Below are 19,222 nucleotides of genomic sequence, written 5' to 3'. Positions count from 1 at the left end.
ATATATAGATAGAAACTTTTAAATGCGCCTGTAGTACGCATAAAAATGGTCTAATACGTTTGTCATCACGCCTTGCACACTCACGCCTTCCGGACGATGGTGGTGCCCAAGGCATACCAGGCGGTGAAGGTCCGTGCGGTGGCCGATCGACTGGTGGTCTATGGTGCGAAGGGGGATATCCGATATGCACCCCGCCACCTTGATGGTCGGGCCGATATCCACCTCGAGGTTCAGGAGGTCCACCGTGCGGTGAGGGTGGATAATAAGGCGCGGGTGGCGAGTAGTGAGATGGTGGCGCCGGCGGAGGGTAGTGAGACGGCGGCCCGTAGTGTCCACTGGGTGGCGGTGGTCCGCTACCACGAAGCATGTGCGAAGAAGGTGGCGGGTAGTGCACCGACGGTGAATAGCCGCCAGTGCCACCAACTGAGTGGGAAGGCGGCTGAGGGTGATAACGGGGTGGTAGGGCATGCGGGTCCCGACCCGAGCCCCCAGGCGGTGGTGGAGGTGGCTGGTAACTGATGGGCGGTGCAGGTGGTAGGTAAGATGGCGATCCATGGTGACGAGGGTGACTGCCATCGTGCCCAGGTACGGGTGGACCGAGAGACCCACCCGGCTGAGAAGCAGGCGGCATTGCGCTTCCGGCCTCCGCGCATCCTTTTTGACGGCCCTTGATGAGAAAGTCTGATGCGCGGCCTCCTGATCGGGTGTGGTAGTAGAGGTACAACTCAGGTCCGTCGAAGTCATAGGTACCTGAGGGATTGAATGAACGGAGCAATCCTAGTTAACATGAAAGTGTCTCATGCTGGGGTCTATAAAGACTTTAGTGACGTATTTCAGTCATGGATATGACGCTGATAAAATAGACGCTACCAACTCAGAAAGAAAAATGAACTTTTAGAAAGAGCTCCCCACCGAGAGTCGAGCCTGCAACTTTTCGGCCCGCGAGAGAATGTGCCTTACGCTCATCCGACTGAGCTACCACAGCACATGTAAGGCACCTTACAAACACGCCTTATATTCTTGACACATTCTCCCGCATGGTTCTCTCAGAAGCGAGGCAGAATGGTGCCACCCTGCAACGAATAGCGATGACTAGCGATGAATAGCGATGAATAAAACGAGTGCGGCATGCTGATGGAGAATGATTAGTTGACAGCGCAGTTCAACCATGGCGTAGGAGATGGCACGCCGACAAAGAAAAAAAAAAAAGCTGCGCTAGCGTCGGAGAGGCTCGCTAGAAGCTGTTATGTTCTTTGCCTTTCACTTTGCGCTAACTTGTGCGGACTCGTTGGCAGAGCAGTGCAGCTGCCACACGCACCAATGGCGTTTTTCTGCCACCGAAAGGTTGTAGTGCGATACCACCAAATACTCAAACAGTCGCAATAAGCCCCGCAGAAAGGTAACAACGTGAATGGGTGAATATGTGCCGTGGTGGTGCGAGACAGAGAACTGCAGAACGAGGAATGCCTGTGGGCGTTTGTGGCTCAAACTACGAACCTCTGCATCCCGCGTTTCTGACACACACTGTAATAAAAGTACGCGTGACCACAGGCGTAAATTATTGTATTACTCGGGACCACGCACCACGCCGTTTTTCTCCTTAATTGATGCTCTAAAGAAGTTCATAACGAGTACAGTGTGCCTTACATGCTCGTTGATACCATCGTTGCACGTCATTAACGATACGCTGTGTCCGGGTGTAGATTAAAAACTTCTGCTACCACAGCGGTTAAATGATAATAATGGGCGTTAATCGCTACCATGGAGATGTTCCACAAGGCGTCCACATGGGTGCATAAATGCCACATGGTGATATAGTTGCCAAATACTAATAGAACCTGTAAATACTCTCATAATCAGTACACAATAATCACTACTGCGAATATACTTTTCGCTGTCCTACTATACCGTTTTTATGACGGAGGGATTAGCCATGTTTTTTTTTCAATTGATACAACGAGGCAAGCACTATGACAACCGAAAAAAAATCTATACCATTGAAGTAAGCGCTAATTTCAGTGTAACAATATGATGTTAGAATAGTACATTCTTTGATGTAGTGTCAAGTGACTTCAAAGTTTTATTATTTGTAATATTTTTTTTTGTTGTGTTACAGTCTGCATTGCATGACACGTTAGCTAAACATACCGAGAGTAAACCTGGCGATGCTATTTGTCGACCATTATTCACGTTATACAGAGTGGTCTTGTCTCTACAAGTAATTATCACGGTGCATGATGTTCCATATTTTTGGCAGCTGAATATAAATATTTTCGAAGAATTGACCCGTTCAGCAAGAGCGAGAGTGATTAGTGTCCCTAATTACAGTATTATTTAACGCAGCAAGTGATAACATAAAGTAGTGCTTAAAGCGGTGTCTTTAGAAAACATACCGATTGCAACGGTGACAACTGCCACTCTTGTGTGCACAGCAGTGCATACTTCATACGACTGCGGATAAAGTGATACCTCTCTTTTATTTTACGGCTGCACTCAGCACTTATGTACTGCATAATGACCAACGTTGGCCGTACTTACGCGTTGAATAATGATCCAGCCGGCCGCATATCTGAACGTCTTGCACACGAAACTGGTCCTGGTTGCAATCAACGTCAAAGCGCACAAACAGCAACTCAAGACGGCATTGGTCGGGGCCCCGGCGACGCACGATAAACCTGAGGAAGCAGGTGTGCAATACAGTTAAGTGCAGTATGGTATGGCGTATCATCAAATCAGACATTCACAGTCCCATTGAGAAAATGCTTGAAGTTATTCTCAAAAACTGTTAATCCAGTGCAAGTATGAGTTGCTGAGACAATAGCATGAAATTACTTAGATTAACGTTTACTACAACTTGCTTTTAAACTTCCCTTTTCCTTATTCCAGATTATTTCTAACATAACTACTGAGATGTAAGACGTATCCACGAGCGTAGCAATCGTTTTGCGGTAGTAGTGAGTATTTTCTGGTGCATTACAATATACGACATCATACCTTCTGTGGCACAGTCTAAGGATGCCTTTAACGGCCATTGATGGGAGGATCATTCAACGAAGGAATCCAGGCTAGTCGGTTGGTATTGAACTACTATATCCTAGAAAGCGCACCAGAACAAACAAAGAAGAAAGACAGTTCAAGAGGACAGGCGCTATACATTAACTGAAAGTTTGCTGGGGTAAAACGCTGGCAATCTAGAAACATGCGAAAAACCAGCAAAGTGTTGCAGATGGCACTAACAACGCCGTGGTGCTGTGTGTGTTCATGAATACTTCTCAGTGTGTGCACTGCAGTCCACTTGTACGAGAAAGACACTGTAACTAGCATGCAATGTGCATTGTCTTGATTTGACATTGAATAAAAAAGCACTCAACAGTAAGAGGCTTACTGCTGCGCTGGCTTACCATGATAAAACAAATGGGAACAAATTCAGGAATGCTTTAGGTAAGAACAAAGCCTGAACGTGCTTCTTTACGACGACATTTCATTACCACAAGACTCGCTAGCCAGCTCCGAATTGTAGAGTAGTATTTACAACAGAGTTCTATTATCCTCTTTTTCTGGTATACGGGCCATGGTAAGCCTGGCAAACAACGCAGTACTGCTCTTTTTAGAAAAGAAAATAAAATAAAAACGTACGGCAGATGGACACCTATTTATTTAAGCTCAATCTAGATCTTGTCCACGCCCTTATTGTCAATGAATAGAACATGCTGCGGCGAAACACATTGCTGACACCAGGAATTCACTGCCATCTAGAATGAGCGCTAGCATCCCTACCGCTGGATGGATAGATGGAAAAACGTTTAATACAGAGAAAAAAATGAAATAGGGGTTAGAGACAGGTGGGTGGGCCCCTAGCCCAGGGGTCCCCTGGCCTCAGCAGCCCTCCGCGCCTGGTCCAGGAGCGCCACTTGGGCCTCCTTTTTCTCGCTGGCGAGCAGTCTCCTACGGCTCCATCGTGAATTTTTTTGCCGAAATCTGAGATGAACTAATTTTAACTGGCCTTAACTTACGTTCCTATGTAATGTGAGCAAGTGTTGGCTGTCCTCCACACCACGTGACGCGGCAAAACGTTCAGCCCTTGTGATAGGTTCATCCAGTGCTGCATGTGGCGTGCCCTCGTATCCAAGCGTGCATGGTGGGCTGCCAGCGTCACCCACGAATGTCGAATGCAGAACCTTAAACAGCTGTTCCTCTGTGCCTGCGAAAGCACTCACCAACCTCTGGATCGTCCTGAACGCCGTAGATTTAGTGCTACCAGGGTCGGGCAAGTTTCTCAAAATAGCCCTTGTTTTCGCTGTGTTTGAGGTATTTCTCATCGAGTTCCAGAACTGCACCCAGCTTTCCGCGGTAAGCTTACGAGCATATTCGTTGGCGTGCTCCGAAACTTCTGCGATTTTGAGACGCAGTTTACCATTGAGGCGCTGGCGCTTCCATCGCTTAATTAGGCTGTGTCTATTTTCCCACATATGAAGGAGATGCCGGTACACAACCAGGGCTTCCGATGTAAGGGCTATGCATTTCGAAACAGAACCATGCGCATCACGCAAATGACTTGCCCATGCTTTGGCATCCTCAAGGGTGTTCTGTGGTAGAGTCCTTTCTGTTGCAATATAATATCGTCGAGAATAAGCACGTTTAGGTGGTTGTTCTATCCTAAATCATTCCTGAATTCATTCCCATTTGTGTTGTTGTGTTAAAACTGATCAGCTGCTCATCAGTCACCACTGAGTGCTTCATATTATTTAAAGCCGAATAGAGCCTACGCATGGTGCATGCTCATTCTCGTGTCTTACTCATTCAAGCTTATTGTAGCGCGCTCACAACGAAGAAACGTTTGCAAACGCACTCAGTGCCATGATGTTTCTATAGAGCAAACAAGGTATGTTGTCAAAGACTTTTTTTAGTGTCCCATTATCAAGAATAAAGGCAGGGAGGCTGGCATAGCACAATGTTTAGTGCAGACAAGCATAGGAAGTTGGAAAAACTGGCACGGGAACACCTAAAAAAAACTGCGAAGAAAAAGGGAACACAAAAAATAAAGCACGCACAAGTTTGTCGTACCTTGTTTCTTCGCATGTCTTCTTGCGGTGCCAATTTTTCTGAAAATGATTCGTGTGGCGTGTAGACTCAGCTCCCGGATTAATAATGATACCTGTGCGCTGGTCAATCATGCGACACAGGCCTTGCCGTAGTAGACGACGTGGTTCAACTCTACACTCTTGAAGCGTCTGCGCAAGCGTGAGCTGCTGCCGGTGCGCGATTGCAGCGCTAGTCAGACCGCGATGCCAGGTGCTCCAATATTTCACCTAAGTATAAAACAGCCTGTACATTCAGCGCTGACGAGACAAAGTGGCCGTATACTGGAGACGAAAACAAGCCATGTGCGCGTGAGTTCCCGTTCACCAGCTGAATGTTGGCAGCAATGCTTCGTTTAAAAACTATGTGAAGTGTGACCGTGCACATCTGTACCTGTGCAGAACTAAAAGATAGATAGATATGTGGGGTTCAACGTCCCAAAACCACCAAATAATTATGAGAGACGCTGCAGTGGAGGGCTTCAGAAATTTCGACCACCTGGGGTTGTTTAACGTGCACCTAAATCTGTTCACACGGGCCTAAAACCTTTCCGCCTCCATTGGAAATGCAGCCGCCGCAGCCGGGATTCGAACCCGCGACCTGCGGGTCAGCAGCCGAGTACCTTAGCCACTAGACCACCGCGGCGTGGCGAGCAGGACTATAAAATTCGGTAATAAGTTCTTCTGTTCGTCCGGAAACTGCAGAAGCAAATGCGATGAAGAATGTATAAGGACAGAGGCAAGTTCACGTCCAGTATCTCTAGCCGAAGCTGATACATTAAAAATGTGCGAGACTTGGTCTCCCACTAACCGCCTTTGTCAGAGCCAGGGTACAGAAACGTAGACTATTCGGTCAGCTTTATCTCTTCTGGCCCTTTAGGTGCACTGGTCCAAATAAAAATTGCAAACCTCTTCAAAATAGGCTGGATTTTTAAACAATTCAATTGTTATTTCCAGTGTCCATTAGTGCTCCAGTGATATCCAGTTTATTAAACATTTATTTCAGAAAACGAATTCCATGGGTGCATTGAAGTTCACCCAAGTGAGAGTTCACTGCGCTAATTGAATAGAAAATCTGGAGCAGAAACCTTAGGCAATCAGGCATGCCTCCAATTGCCACTGGTAACGCGCATTCCATTGTAGCTCACAAGAGGGAAATAATATCCCATCAACAGTGCAATCGTAAGAACTGAATCTAACTGAATAATAAATGGAGCCGCTTGAAAATGGTTCTGGTTCTCTTGCAATAACCATGAACCATAAGTCTGCGAACTTGCTCATGTCGACTCATCCTGACTGAGATTGATCTGCTACCCTCACTTCGAGTGAGTCCAGGTGGACAATATTTCGGCGAGCATGAGTGATATTGAATAGAAGTGAGAAAGCTTGAATGCAATAAGCGGAAAATATATTTGTTGGGCGTGTCTAAATGAGCTCCGCTTTGTACTACGGCCTATGTCATAGACTGTGTGTCGATATTTGTTGGCAGTATCTTGACGACTCGAGCTTTCTAACAATCTCGTATATACCATTAGTCCGATTCATTTTTTCCTGTGTCTTAAGTATACGAGCGTCCGCAATAGCTTCAAAACCTCACCTGCAGTCGAGGTTTCCCGACCCCAGATCCGCACTGCGCAGCTCAAAGTAAGGCTCGTTCAGGGCTCGGTCACACTGTGCTCGGGCTAGGCCACCTCCGGATGGTGAAGCCGGAGGAAGGATCGGGTATGACGGAGGGCCCACCGGAGCACCGCCGAGTGCGGGGGCTCCCAGAGGTGGCGCGGCCACACCACCTGGTCAATGGGCGGCAAAGCAAAATAAGTCGAAATTCATTGCAAGAGAGCGCATATGACGTCTTCAATGCAGCCATGTGTACTGCCTGTTGTTTTACGCCATTAACCCCCTACGAAAAGCACTAACAAAAAGTGGATGCAAGCATAGATTCTTAAATTTACCTATTTGCACTTGCAGGTTGTTCACATTTGGTCGAACACCATAATGGCAAAATGGTTCTTCCATCTAATTAAAGGAACTTTAATCACTCGATTTATAGATACGATGGCGTGTTCTCCTGGTATGCCGTGCCCACACTCTTTGTATTGTTATCAAGAGTAAATGCTGTGAAAGGAGCTCCCCATTTCACACCAGACCTACTGAAGTAGTCGCAGTGCTGCAACGCTGTTTATAAAGTCTGGACTCGCCAGAATAGTTGTAGTTTTAATATTTGTTTATTTATTTTGTTTGGGTAATTATATTCATAGCACCTTCAGGGTACAAGTACATTGGAGATGGAGCGGGTTACCCATAAAAACACAGACAATAATAAACATAAAATGATAGCATTACACAGCTTATAATTCCAAAAACCTTGTAAGTGAATATCGTTGATCATCAGATAGAGATGCGAGAAGCATGCCGACCACACGTGCCTTCACCCCTCGTCAGGGCGCATGCTCCGGCCCTCTGGCCAGGGTATAAAAGCATCCTCTTGAATAAACATTCAGTCTTGTTCCTGCCTTGAAGTGTCTTTTCCTCGCACCTACGTACAATAATAATGTTACGACGAGGATGGGATCTTGATCGCACTTCGATTCTGACACCAGAGTAATGGGATCTCGACTCCCGGCCTTCAACAACGCTGTGAGTAGCTGGAGTACGTATCGTGTACGCTTGGAAGCCTACTTTGAGGGCAACGAGATTACCGACACAGCTAAACGCCGTGCCCCACGGGTTTTGTCATTGAGTGAGAGTGTCGTCTGGATTTTGCAACGGCGCCACCCGGGGGTCCCCATTAACTCTTTGACGTATGACGACGTTGTCAAATGCCTGGAAGACCATTTCAACCCTCAAGTAAAGGAAATAGCCTCAAGCTATACCTTCTTCACGCGAAGGCAAGAAGAGCAAGAAAGCATTCGCGACTCCATTGCTGAGTTGAGAAGTTGAGAATACTTGCCGTAAATTGTAATTTCGGAACGACACTGGACCGTATGTTGTGGGACCGAATCATTTGTGGTATTCGGAACGATGAAGTGCGTCGGTGCTTGCTGGGCCGCAAGAAGTTGACTCTAGAAGAAGCCGAAGAATTTGTCTTAGCTTCTGAAAAAGCGACCGAAGACGCTCGTGGCATACAAGCTCCATACGCAATAACTGGAGGCGGTGGCGTCAACATGGTACAGAAACAGCAGCAAGGAAAGAAGTACAGGAGAAACGACCTACCGCGAAGTCCTGGTCTCTCATGCGACAGATGGAAAGGGCCGCATACCACGGCGTCGGGTCGACATCGCAGTTCTATCTGCCATCAATGTGGCAACAGAGGACATCTTGCTAGAGCCTGCGAAAGATCCCATGCTTTGATGTCGGGAACGTTCGCCGTCGACGGAACGGAATGCGAACATGAAGAAGACATTTTGTACTCTTGTCGCACACAGCTCGGCCAATAAGCGCTTACTGCAGCCAATTGAGCACTCCTTACTGTGGGAAGGCCGTCGGCTGCGAATGATTGTCGACACGGGATCACCAGTAAGTGTAATTTTCAAGAGCGTGTACAAGAAACACTGCAAGTGGTGGCCGGCTTTGCAGAAAACTCCCATACGCCTTTCATGTTTGCTGGGACCATAACCGGTCTGGGGCAAGGTGGAAATGAGGGTAAAGCTTGGTCCGGTAATGGTGAGCAGTTCTGTGATAGTGGTGGACCAAAAAGGGCCCCTGCTGTGTGGAAGAGACATGATAGAAGAATTTCGCAAAGCTGGCTTCTTCCTTTTGGAGAGAGGCATGTCGTCTATGGTGAATGTTGTGCACGTCGACAGTGAGCTCACCGCACTTCTTGACGAATTTTCCGACTGCTTTGAGGGCCTCGGATGCTGTAAGGGACTACCGGTGAAACTATACCTCAAGGAAGGCGCCCAACCTCGGTTTCTGAAGGCTCCGACAGTTTCGTTCCCCATGAGAGCGGAAGTATCCGCCGAAATCGACCAACTGGTGGAAGTGGGAGTTCTGGCCCCAGTCAGCGTGGCTGAATGGGCAACGCCAGTTGTACCGGTGGTAAAGAAAAACGGAGACACCCGGCTGTGTGGAGACTTTAAGCTGACGGTCATTCCAGCGACAAGAAAAGAACAGTACCCGCTTCCGAAAATCGAAGACATCTTTGCCACGCCAGCGGGGGGCGAGGTGTTTAGCACGCTTGACTTGTGGAACGCATACAACCAACTTCCCTTGGATGATGATGCAAAAAAAAAAGATAGCTGTGCTGGATACGCACAAGGGCCTCTTCTGATACAATCGCTTGGCTTTCGGTATCGCCTCGGCGCCTGCGCTGTTTCAGCGGCGCATAGAAGTCGTACTACAGGGGTTGCCCGGGGTGAAAGTTTACCTGTACGACATTATTGTAGCGGAAAAGGCGCAGAATGCCACGCTACTACGCCAAGTGTTGGAACGGCTGTGGGCGAATGGCCTCACGCTGAACAGAGAGAAGTGTCGTTTCCAGGGGAAAAAGTGGTATTTCTTGGTCACCGAATCGACGCAAGAGGCCTTCACTCCCTGCAGGACAACGTAGAAGCCGTGCTGGTGGCGCCGCCACGGACCTCGGTAAGCCAGCTTGAATCATTCTTAGGACTGGTGACGTATTACTCGAAGTTTCTACCAAATTTGTCAACCACTTAGGCTTCGTTTCACCACATGTTGTCAAAATCGGTACCCTAGTGTTGGGGGAACGCACAGGTGACAGCATTCCAAGAAACCAAGCACGCCATGAGCAACGCAAACTTTCTTGTGCATTATGATCCTCAGAAACCCCTGCGGCTTGAGTGTGATGCGTCGGCGGAAGGAATAGGTGCAGTTTTGTCTCGCCGCATTAACGGGGTGGATCCTCCTATCGCTTTCCGCTTCAGAACTCTTACGTCGGCAGAACGTAACTATTCACAATTAAAAAAAGGCACTAGCACTAATTTTTGGCGTTGTCAAGTTCCGAGATTATTTGTTTGGCAATAAGTTCACTCTGGTGACCTATCACAAGCCTTTGACTGGCTTGTTGAGTCCAGACAAACCCATCCTGCAAAAGGCAGCGGCATGAAGTCAACGTTGGGCGCTGCTCTTAGCAGCATATCAATATGATTTGGAATACATGAGGGGGAGTTGGATGCGAATGCTGATGCTCTGAGCCGCTTGCCGTTGCCTGTCCGTGATGATGGCAGCAAAAAAGAACTTGCCGATTATGTCCTCCATGCGCAGGCGCTGGATAACTTTGTGTTGTCTGCGCAGAATGTGTCTAATCACAGGAGCAGAGGCTGCACACTTCAGCAAGTAAAGACTTGGATACTGAAGGGCTGGCCAAAGCGCCTGGAGGCAGACGAACAACAGTTGATTGATATGTGGGGTTTAACGTCCCAAAACCGCCATTTGATTATGAGAGACGCCGTAGTGGAGGGCTCCGGAAATTTGACCACCTGGGGTTCTTTAACGTGCACCCAAATCTGAGTACACGGGCCTACAACATTTCCGTCTCCACCGGAAATGCAGCCGCCACAGCCGGGATTCGAACCCGCGACCTGCGGGTCAGCAGCCGAGTACCTTAGCCACTAGACCACCGTGGCGGGGCGACGAACAACAGTATCAACAATATTTTGCACGGAGGCAGGAATTGACCGTGAGTAAGGGGACACTGTATTGGGGCCACCGTGTGGTCCTTCCTAATGGTGATCGAAATTTTGCTTTGAAAGAGCTGCTTGACACGCATGCTGGGATCACAGCAGTGAAAAACCTTGCGCGCTCGATTTTCTGGTACCCACGGCTAGACAATGATATTGAGATGCTGGCGAAACGGTGTCCCCAGTGCGTGCAGTGTTTTCCCATGTCCCCTGCACAGGTTCCAGTAAACTGGGCGAAGGACAATGCACGTTGGTACCGCCTACGCATGGATTTAGCTGGTGTAGTGGAAGGATATATGATCTTGGTTCTTGTCGACACCGAGACTAAGTGGATAGAGGCAGTGACAATGAAGACGGCCACGGCGGAAACGAAAGTGGATGTACTCAGGGGCATTTTCGCACGCTTTGGCCCACCAGGAACTGTTGTGTCGGACAATGGTCTGCAATTGACCAGTGTAGATACAGCACGGTTCTTCCCGGAAAATGGTGTGCGCCACGTAACGACTGCCCCATATTACCCGCAATCCAACGGGTTGGCAGAATGGGTTGCACGCACCATAAAGGAGGGCCTGAAAAAATAGTGTGGGAATGCTGCAAAGTCTACTTTCCAAATTTTTGTTACGTTACAGGACCATGCCGACCCAAGAAGAGCAGTCGCCCGCAGAAAGACTTCTGGGATTACAGCCACGGACATACCTAAGCAACTTCCTTGCAAAGAAAAAAGGGGCGAAGGAGGCTACCGTCAATGGACTTCCAAACCCCCAAAAAAGTATGCACCAGGAATACAGGTTTGCAGTCGACAATATGGTCAGCCAGGTCAAACGTGGCTTCCAGGAACCATGACAACAGTCGAAGGCAAACGATTGTTAACTGTCAACACGCCAAGGGGGGTGCAGCGTAGGCACCTGGATCAAGTATGAGCCCGCGCCTTATCGACGTCGGTTTAGAAAGAACCCTTCGAGACACCCGCGACCATCGAGCACTCATCTCCGGAAGGGCCCTTCTTTTCCGCCAACGACCAGACAACTAGCAGCGACGTCCGGCAAGCTGGTCAGTTCGTGCTGAGCGAGCCAGTGGTTGGAGGTGGCATCGAGCCAGCAGTTTCAGGGCCAACAAAACCAATCCAACTCAGACGCTCCGCCCGTGCCAGCAAGCCCCCGGATAGGTTCTAGCTCAGGGGGGAGGAAGAGATATATCGTTGATCATCAGATATATATGCGATAAGCATGCCGACCACACCCCTCGTCACGGCGCAGGCTCCGGCTTTCTGGCCAGGGTATAAGAGCCGCCTCTTGAATAAACATTCAGTCTTGTTTTTGCCATAGAAGTGTCTTTTCCTCGCACATACGTACGATACTACAGTAAGATTGGCGAATGTCTCGTAGAGTAATTTGTAAGCACCACCAAAATTATGTTACAGCTGGATGCGGCAGCAGCTTTGAAAGGACATTTTGAAATAATGTGGGGTCAATTACATCATGGAGGCAGATGTGCGATTCGAATCTTCTGCTGTCCCGGGAACAAATAAACGTGATCCAAGTGTTGTTGAGCATTATGGTATATTGTTCTTATGGTGATCATGAACTCGGGGTAAACAAATTTGAGCTCGGCGCACGAAAAAATGAAGGGTGAGGATGCGGTCTCATGTTTTATGGAAATGAAAATGCGTGACTACTTTCTAAGGATTGCTTGAGAAGGCAGATTATGAGCAGCTTCAACGTTTTTGACATTGGCATTGCAGTAATAATTATATAGATGAAATAAAGCGAGCAGAAGGATTTTGCACTGCCTCAATGCCCTGCGTTAGTGTAGAGCTATGCTGGTCCCAGAGGTGTGTTCTAGCGAAGAATGGATGCAAGCAGTATAAAGCAATGGTTCTAGTAACATTGTAGTAAGAGAGAGATTTCATTTCAGGTTCACTTTAGCTATTACGTAATGCACGCGATATTTCAATGATAGGTTACATCATATGTAAACACCGATGTAGTGACGAGAAGCTGAGGCTTATAGTGGAACATTGTAAAGAGAATAGGCAAGATAGGTAACACAGCGATTAGTCACGAGCATGATATTGAATTTAGTAGCATTCAGCTACATGTACCACGTACGGCACCACTGTATTACAATTTAAGGATAATTTTGCAGTATTGTCATGTCAGAATCGCTGGTTATTTTTACAGCAAAAGTTGTTGTGAGATCACATAAAGCTGCACGTGCGGTGCCAAAGTTGTCCGCCGCCACCGTCAAGTGTCAATAACCACTATCGCAATAAGAAAGGAGAAGCTCGGTAAATATTGTGACGACGTGAGATTGACGAGCACACAAAGCGCCTCAAACAAATACGATTTATTGATCGCAGGAAACAGACTGCAACGACTTCTTCGTCTTTTTCCCTCAGCCAAGGACACTCGCGCTGCTTCGTTGTCCTCACCACTGGCACATACGCGCGGCATTATTCCCCCTTTTAAAAAAACATCGTCCCGATATTAAACGTTTGAGAAGCAAGGCGAAACCAAAACTGCACAGTTAGTCACTGAAAGTAAGGCTTCATCCGAAGCACGTGGATAATTTGGGGTGAATGTCTGCGCCGCTTTGAACGCTGCACGCCGTCCGGAACAACCTCGTAGTTGACGTCACTGATGCCTCACAGAACCTTGTAGGGTCCGAAGTATCTTCGCAACAGCTTTTCGGAGAGCCCACGCTGACGAATAGGTGTCCAGACCCATACTTTGTCGTCCACGTTGTATATGACGGGTCTGTGCCGGAGGTTGTAATACTTGGCATCGTCGTCTTGCTGTTTGGTGATTCGCAACCTGGCAAGTTGTCTGGCTTCTTCTGCTAGCTGGGTAAACTCTTCGGCGTCCGTCTCATTGCCATAATTTCATGAGGGAGCATTGCGTATAACGTTGTCGTAACCTCGCGTCCGTAAAGGAGGCTAAAGGTTGTCTTCCGAGTGGTCTCCTGACGAGCCGTGTTGTACGCGAACGTGACGTAGGGCAAAATGATGTCCCAGTTCTTGTGCTCTACATCTACGTACATGCTGATCATTTCAGCCAGGGTCTTGTTGAGGCGTTCGGTGAGCCCGTTGGTCTGGGGATAATACGCCGTTGTCTTCCTGTGAGCTGTACCACTTAGTCTGAAAATGGTGTCCAAAAGCTCGGCCATGAACGCAGTACCTCTGTCGGTGATGACTATTGCGGGAGCACCGTGTCTTAAGACGATGGCTTCGATGACAAATTGCGCCGCTTCAGCTGCCGTTGCCCGTGGCAGAGCGCCTGTCTCCGCGTATCGGGTCAGGTAATCCGTGGCGACGATTATCCACCTGTTTCCAGTGGCAGACTTTGGGAAGGGGCCCAGAAAATCCATGCCAATTTGTGCAAACGGTGTCGCTGGCACTCGGACAGGCTGCAGTAGGCCAGCTGGTTTGATGGATGTTGGCTTGCGGTGCTGGCAATCTAGACACGCCTGCACGTAAGTTTTGACAACTTCGGCAAGTCTTGGCCATTAATAGTTCTGCCTTATCCTGGCCAATGTTCTTGCGTAACCCAAGTGACCAGCGGTGGGTTCGTCATGACAGGCTTGCAGTACCTCACGGCGAAGCGAAGAAGGAACGACGAGCAAGTAGCTGCTGCCGGTGGGTGAAAAGTTCCTCTTATAAAGAACGTTATTTCGCAAGCAGTACGACGGCAGCCCTCTCGCAAATAACTTCGGAACGCTATTCGTTCGCCCTTGTAGGTAATCTATAAGTGGTAGCAGCTCAGCATCGCCACGCTGCTGTTGAGAAAAGGCGGCATTGTCCACAATTCCGAGAAAGGTTGTGCCGTCATCGTCGTTGTCCGGGGATGCCGTCTCAACAGGAGACCGAGAAAGACAGTCGGCATCGGTGTGTCGTTTTTCCGACTTGTAGGCAACAGTGAAGTCAAATTCTTGGAGCCGAAGACTCCATCGTGCAAGGCGGCCAGACGGATCTTTCAAGTTGACTAACCAACTGAGAGAGTGGTGATCGCTGATAACGGTGAATGGGCGGCCGTACAAATAGGGACGAAACTTCAGGACTGCCCATACCATTGCAAGACATTCTTTTTCCGTCGTAGTGTAATTAGCTTCAGCTCGGGACAGCGTCCTGCTGGCGTAGGTGATCACGTTTTTGTTGTTGTCCTTCGACTGTACGAGCACTGCTCCAAGACCCACATTACTAGCGTCTGTATGAAGTATTGTTGGCGCGTCTTCATCGAAGTGGGCCAGCACGGGGGGTGTTTGCATGCGCTGAAGAAGCTCGTGAAATGCCTGCTGTTGGTCTTCGCCCCATCTGAAGGGGGTATCTTCCCGAGTAAGCTGTGTCAATGGCCATGCGATGCGCGAAAAATTAGCAGTAAACCGCCGGTAATATGCACAGAGTCCTAAAAAACGTCGCACTGATTTCTTGTCTGATGGCGTCGGGAAGTTTGCCACGGCAGCAATTTTATCCGGGTCGGGTCGGATCCTTTGGCTGCTCACGACGTGACCGAAGAATTGAAGTTCGTGGAAGCCGAAGTGACACTTTTCTGGTTTTAGAGTAAGACTGGCCAAGCGTATTGCTTCAAAAACTGCTTCGAGCCTTCGTAAGTGTTCCTCGAAAGTCACCGAAAAGACAATCACGTCGTCGAGGTACACCAAGCAGGTTTGCCACTTAAGTCCCGACAGAAACGTGTCCATGAGACGCTGGAATGTTGCTGGCGCTGAACACAAACGGAAAGGAAGAATCTGAAATTCATAAAGTCTATCAGGCGTAACAAAGGCGGTCTGCTCACGATCTCTCTCATCCACGTCAATTTGCCAGTAGCCGCTTTTTAAGTCCATATGTGGAAAACAGATGGAGGATGGAGCTCGGAGGCGAAGAAGAAGTAGCCAGGGTCACGCTCTGCATATTTTTTTTATTTTCCTGTTCTGTCAACAATAAACCGAAGACGTATCGGTTCTGCGGTCTCTCTGGTCCTTCTGAAACATGGTGCCATGATCAGGAGGATCTGAAGACAGACGCACAGACTTCAACCCCATTCGCAACAACGGGTTGAAGAACGAAGCAGCAGCGTCTGGCTCAAGGACGAACCGTCGAGAGAAGGACCACGACCGACGACTGTTGGAGACGCACATAAAAAGGCAAGAGCTCTTTCAACACGTTTTAGGCATGAATAAAGAGGTCCTATCGAAGAAGCGGAAGACGCTTCGAGCAAATGTGACGACGCTTACAAGCGAAATCGATAAGAAGATAGAAGAAGATGCCGATCGAGCGCAACTTATGACGCTCCTGAACCAGATAAAGAGCGTGTCACTGACGCTAAGACAAGTTAACGAACTGATTGAACCGTTCATTGAAGAAGACGACGCGGAGGCAGAATTTGAAAGAGTTTTGCATTATGAGATGAAGATCGTCGCTGCAACGACAAAAATTGAGGAGCGATTACGCGAGTTAGAACAAGTGACGCAACTGACTACGAGAATAGTCACAGAACAGGCGAGTTCAGTGCAAGGTACTGATCAACTCTCGGAGACGCTAAGCTTGTTAAGTTGCCACGCCTTGAAATGATCAAGTTTGATGAAAAAAAAACAGCATGACCAAGGTTTTGGCATCAGTTCAAGACATCGGTGCATAACACAGCGAAAATGCCGAAGAATAAAAAAATTAATTACCTTCTGGCATCTCTGAGCGGGGAGGCTGCGTCCCTCATAGAAGGTTTGCAGTTTTCTGATCAGAATTACGAGCATGCAGTCTCTCTTCTGAAAGAAACCTTCGAACGAGAAGATAATTTGAGAGAGACCTACATAAAAGAGCTTGCAAACTTGGAAGCAGTGAAGAGTCCTAAAGATGTAGATGGGTTGAAGAAACTCTTCCAAAAGTTGCAAGTGAACACACGAGCATTGCAGTCATTAGGAGTGGAAATGGGTAGTTACGGCAAAGTGATAGCTACTGTTGTAAAATCTGCGCTACCGGTAGATATGAGGATTAAGATGAAGATGAAGGAGTTAAAGAAAGGTGACAACAGACCAGCAACTACGGAATCGGACTCAGCGCCAAGAGACAGCACGAGCAGTTTGAAAGAAATTATGGAGTTTTTAAACATATATATACGCAGCGGAGAAGAAACTCGACAGGAAAAATACGACGTGACCCAGTCACCGTACAGTATGAGGCGGACTAGAACATCTACGCTTCAAAGCATATTGATTAAGAAATGCATCTTCTGTGAGATGACTGGACACTACACGGAAGATTGCAGAAGAAGCAATAGTATGCAACAGAAGAAAGAAGCCTTGCAACAGGAACGAAGGTGCTTCAGATGCACCAGACCTCACCAAGATATGCCGCGCTAACGTACGCTGCAAAACATACAAGGGAAGGCACGCGACATCCATGTGTCGACCACGTACGCCTGCAGGAAAGTCAGCACAGCAGCAAAGCGGTAATGATGTTGAGCAAGTGCGTAAAAGCGCGCAACCTGACCGGTTAGACACCAGCAAGTCCTGCAACATGCACGCACAACAATCTGATAAACACAAGTGCATACTACTGCAGACAGCCTTTTCGTGGACGGAGGGAGAAGACAGCGGGTGCTACGCACGGATTCTGCTGGACAACGGGAGCCAGAAGACATTCATCCTCAAAAGATTGGCAAGAAAACTAGCGTGCAAGGTAAAAAGATCCGAAAGGATTACTGTAGGATCATTTGGAGGAGGAGAGATGGAACTAGACATGAAAGTCGTCGAGGTCGGCGTAAGGAAGGATCCCACATCGGAGCCAGTCACGATTGAGGCACTGGAGATAGAAGTTATATTCCGTGACTTCCTACCATCGCCACCGTTGACAATACACGAAAGAGCAAGATCGATGGGAATTCGTTTGGCTGATGACAACGAGAAGACGGACAAAGAAAGAAAAAATATGGAAACTTCTATATTAATTGGAGCAGATTATTACTGGACTGTAGTCACTGGTCGCATTTGCAAGATTCATCCAAATGTAATGGCAATAGAAACAATATTGGCATGGACGGTCCAAGGTCCTGTAGGACTTCATTGTGTGCCGATGAAATCATCGACGGTTATGGTACTCAAGGTCAGTGCCAAGTCGGACACGACTGAGGACGAACTGCAGAGATTCTGGGACTTGGGAAAACATGGGCATCAAGGAGAAACCAGCAACAAAGATGAATGATGAACATGTGCTAGACTACGTCCGACAAACAATGGAGTTCAAGGCAGGAAGATACCAAGTGCGGCTACCATGGAAGGAAAATGTGACATTGGACGACAACAACACCATTGCAGAGAAGAGGCTTATCCAGATGACCAACAGTGAATTATGGTGGAAAGGCCCCACGTGGATCAAGAATGAAAAACAAAGGCCTGAGTATGACATCACGCAAGAATCGGACAGTGATGACAACAAAGACGAAGAAAAGACCGTGGCAAGCTTAACTACCACCACGAGTGAAGAAAAAATAATTGATGCGAGCAGGTTTGGATCATACAAGAAAGCGTTACGAGTTACCGCGTGGGTAATGAGTTATATAGGAAACCGACGAAAAGAAAGGAAAACAGGTCCGCTGACAGGAGAAGAATTGGACAAGGCAGAGTTTGTGCTGATAAAGCTGGAGCAGAAAACGCTACAAAATGCAGTGACACGAATATATGACAACATGAATCTGTACGGCACGAACATCTTCGAAGATGATCAAGTGATTTGAGCTTTGATGAGAAGCATCCTATTATTTTACCAAGAGAAAGTCACTTTTCAGAACTCCTAGTTCTGAACGCACATCAAGTAACAATGCACGGTGGCGTTGCGGGCACATTGACACATCTAAGAACGAAGTTTTGGATTCTGCGTGCCCGACAAATGGTGAATTATGTGATAAAGAAATGCATCACATGTAGGAGATTCAATTCTAGACCAATGGCACAAGAAATTTCACCACTACCAGCTGACAGGATAACACAGACGAGGCCATTTGACACAGTTGGTATAGACTTTGCTGGACCGCTAAATGCTCGAGAGGAGAAAGGCGAAAAAGTTACAATGTTTTACATTATGATATTTACGTGTGCAGTAACAAAAGCAATACAACAGGAGTTGGTCAAAAAGATGTCATCAGAAGCGTTTATACAAGCATTCCGAAGATTCGTAGATAGAAGAGGATTGTGTACAACTATTTACAGTGATAATGCAAGAGAATTCAAGAAATCTAAGAAAGAGATGAACAAGATATTAAAGATGAAAGATGAAAGGGTTCAACAGTATACCAGTAACCTGAAAATAAAATGGAAGTTTGTTGTAGAGTTAGCTCCATGGTGGGGAGGATTTTATGAAAGACTGATCAGAAGCTTTAAGACATCCATGGCAAAAAATTATAGGTGCTCGACTTTTGGATGAAGAAGAACTACGAACTGTGGTTGTTGAAGCAGAAGGAGTACTTAACAACCGGCCTCCTACTTATGTGTATGACGATCCTAACGAGCCACAACCCA

The 19,222-nt window shown here is 47.6% G+C and overlaps 1 protein-coding gene across 1 annotated transcript in view; it reads right to left on the bottom strand.

The window, feature by feature from the left end:
- Positions 1-19,222, bottom strand: part of LOC119161768 (cubilin) — a 274,271-nt gene that overhangs the window by 43,845 nt on the left and 211,204 nt on the right. The window contains exons 23-25 of the mRNA XM_075880748.1: positions 6,676-6,868; positions 2,539-2,675; positions 85-750 (exon numbers count right to left, since the gene is read on the bottom strand). Of these exons, the coding sequence (XP_075736863.1) occupies positions 85-750; positions 2,539-2,675; positions 6,676-6,868 (996 nt within the window). The remainder of the gene's footprint in view (positions 1-84; positions 751-2,538; positions 2,676-6,675; positions 6,869-19,222) is intronic.

This window comes from Rhipicephalus microplus, chromosome X (assembly GCF_043290135.1).
Source record: "Rhipicephalus microplus isolate Deutch F79 chromosome X, USDA_Rmic, whole genome shotgun sequence".
Taxonomy (NCBI): Eukaryota; Metazoa; Arthropoda; class Arachnida; order Ixodida; family Ixodidae; genus Rhipicephalus; species Rhipicephalus microplus.
Note: the sequence above shows the minus strand (reverse complement) of the source record. Positions and strands in the feature narration are given on the sequence as shown.